The sequence below is a fragment of the Merops nubicus genome, unplaced genomic scaffold (assembly GCF_000691845.1).
Source record: "Merops nubicus isolate BGI_N331 unplaced genomic scaffold, ASM69184v1 scaffold37603, whole genome shotgun sequence".
Taxonomy (NCBI): domain Eukaryota; kingdom Metazoa; phylum Chordata; class Aves; order Coraciiformes; family Meropidae; genus Merops; species Merops nubicus.
In genome coordinates this window covers 566-928 of record NW_008601617.1, presented here as the reverse complement: position 1 = coordinate 928, position 363 = coordinate 566, and the positions used below count along the sequence as shown (strand labels likewise).

The following is a 363-nucleotide window of genomic DNA, read 5'->3' as shown; positions in this document are numbered from 1 at the left end:
GGAGCGGCTGTGGCACGGGCAGGGCCTCGGAAGGGGACTGCAGCCCTGAGGAGAGAAACTCTGTCACTGCAAAGCTTCTGCTGGAAAAGGTTCAGTCCAGGAAGGTTGAGAAGAAGCCCTGTGTCGCTGATGAGATGCTGGCAGGGGCAAACAAGGTGGGCATAAAGCTCAAAGATCCGCCCCAGGGCTACTTTGGCCCCAAACTTCCTCCTTCCTTAGGCAACAAACCGGTTCTCCCCTTAATTGGGAAGCTGCCAACTGTTCGAAAACCGAACGCCAAGAGATACGAAGAGTCTGGCCTGGAGAGGGGCGAGGAGCAAGAGCTGTCCGATTCAGAGGATGCTTCCCAAGGCATGGAGGAGG

At 56.7% G+C, this 363-nt stretch overlaps 1 protein-coding gene across 1 annotated transcript in view; it reads left to right on the top strand.

Moving 5' to 3' along the window:
• The window catches only part of LOC103770770 (G patch domain-containing protein 8-like), a gene marked incomplete at both ends in the record, with an annotated part of 1,549 nt that overhangs the window by 627 nt on the left and 559 nt on the right, over nucleotides 1-363 (top strand). The window contains 1 exon segment of the mRNA XM_008938047.1: nucleotides 1-341. This exon segment is cut by the window's left edge and continues 278 nt beyond it. Within this exon segment, the coding sequence (XP_008936295.1) occupies nucleotides 1-341 (341 nt within the window).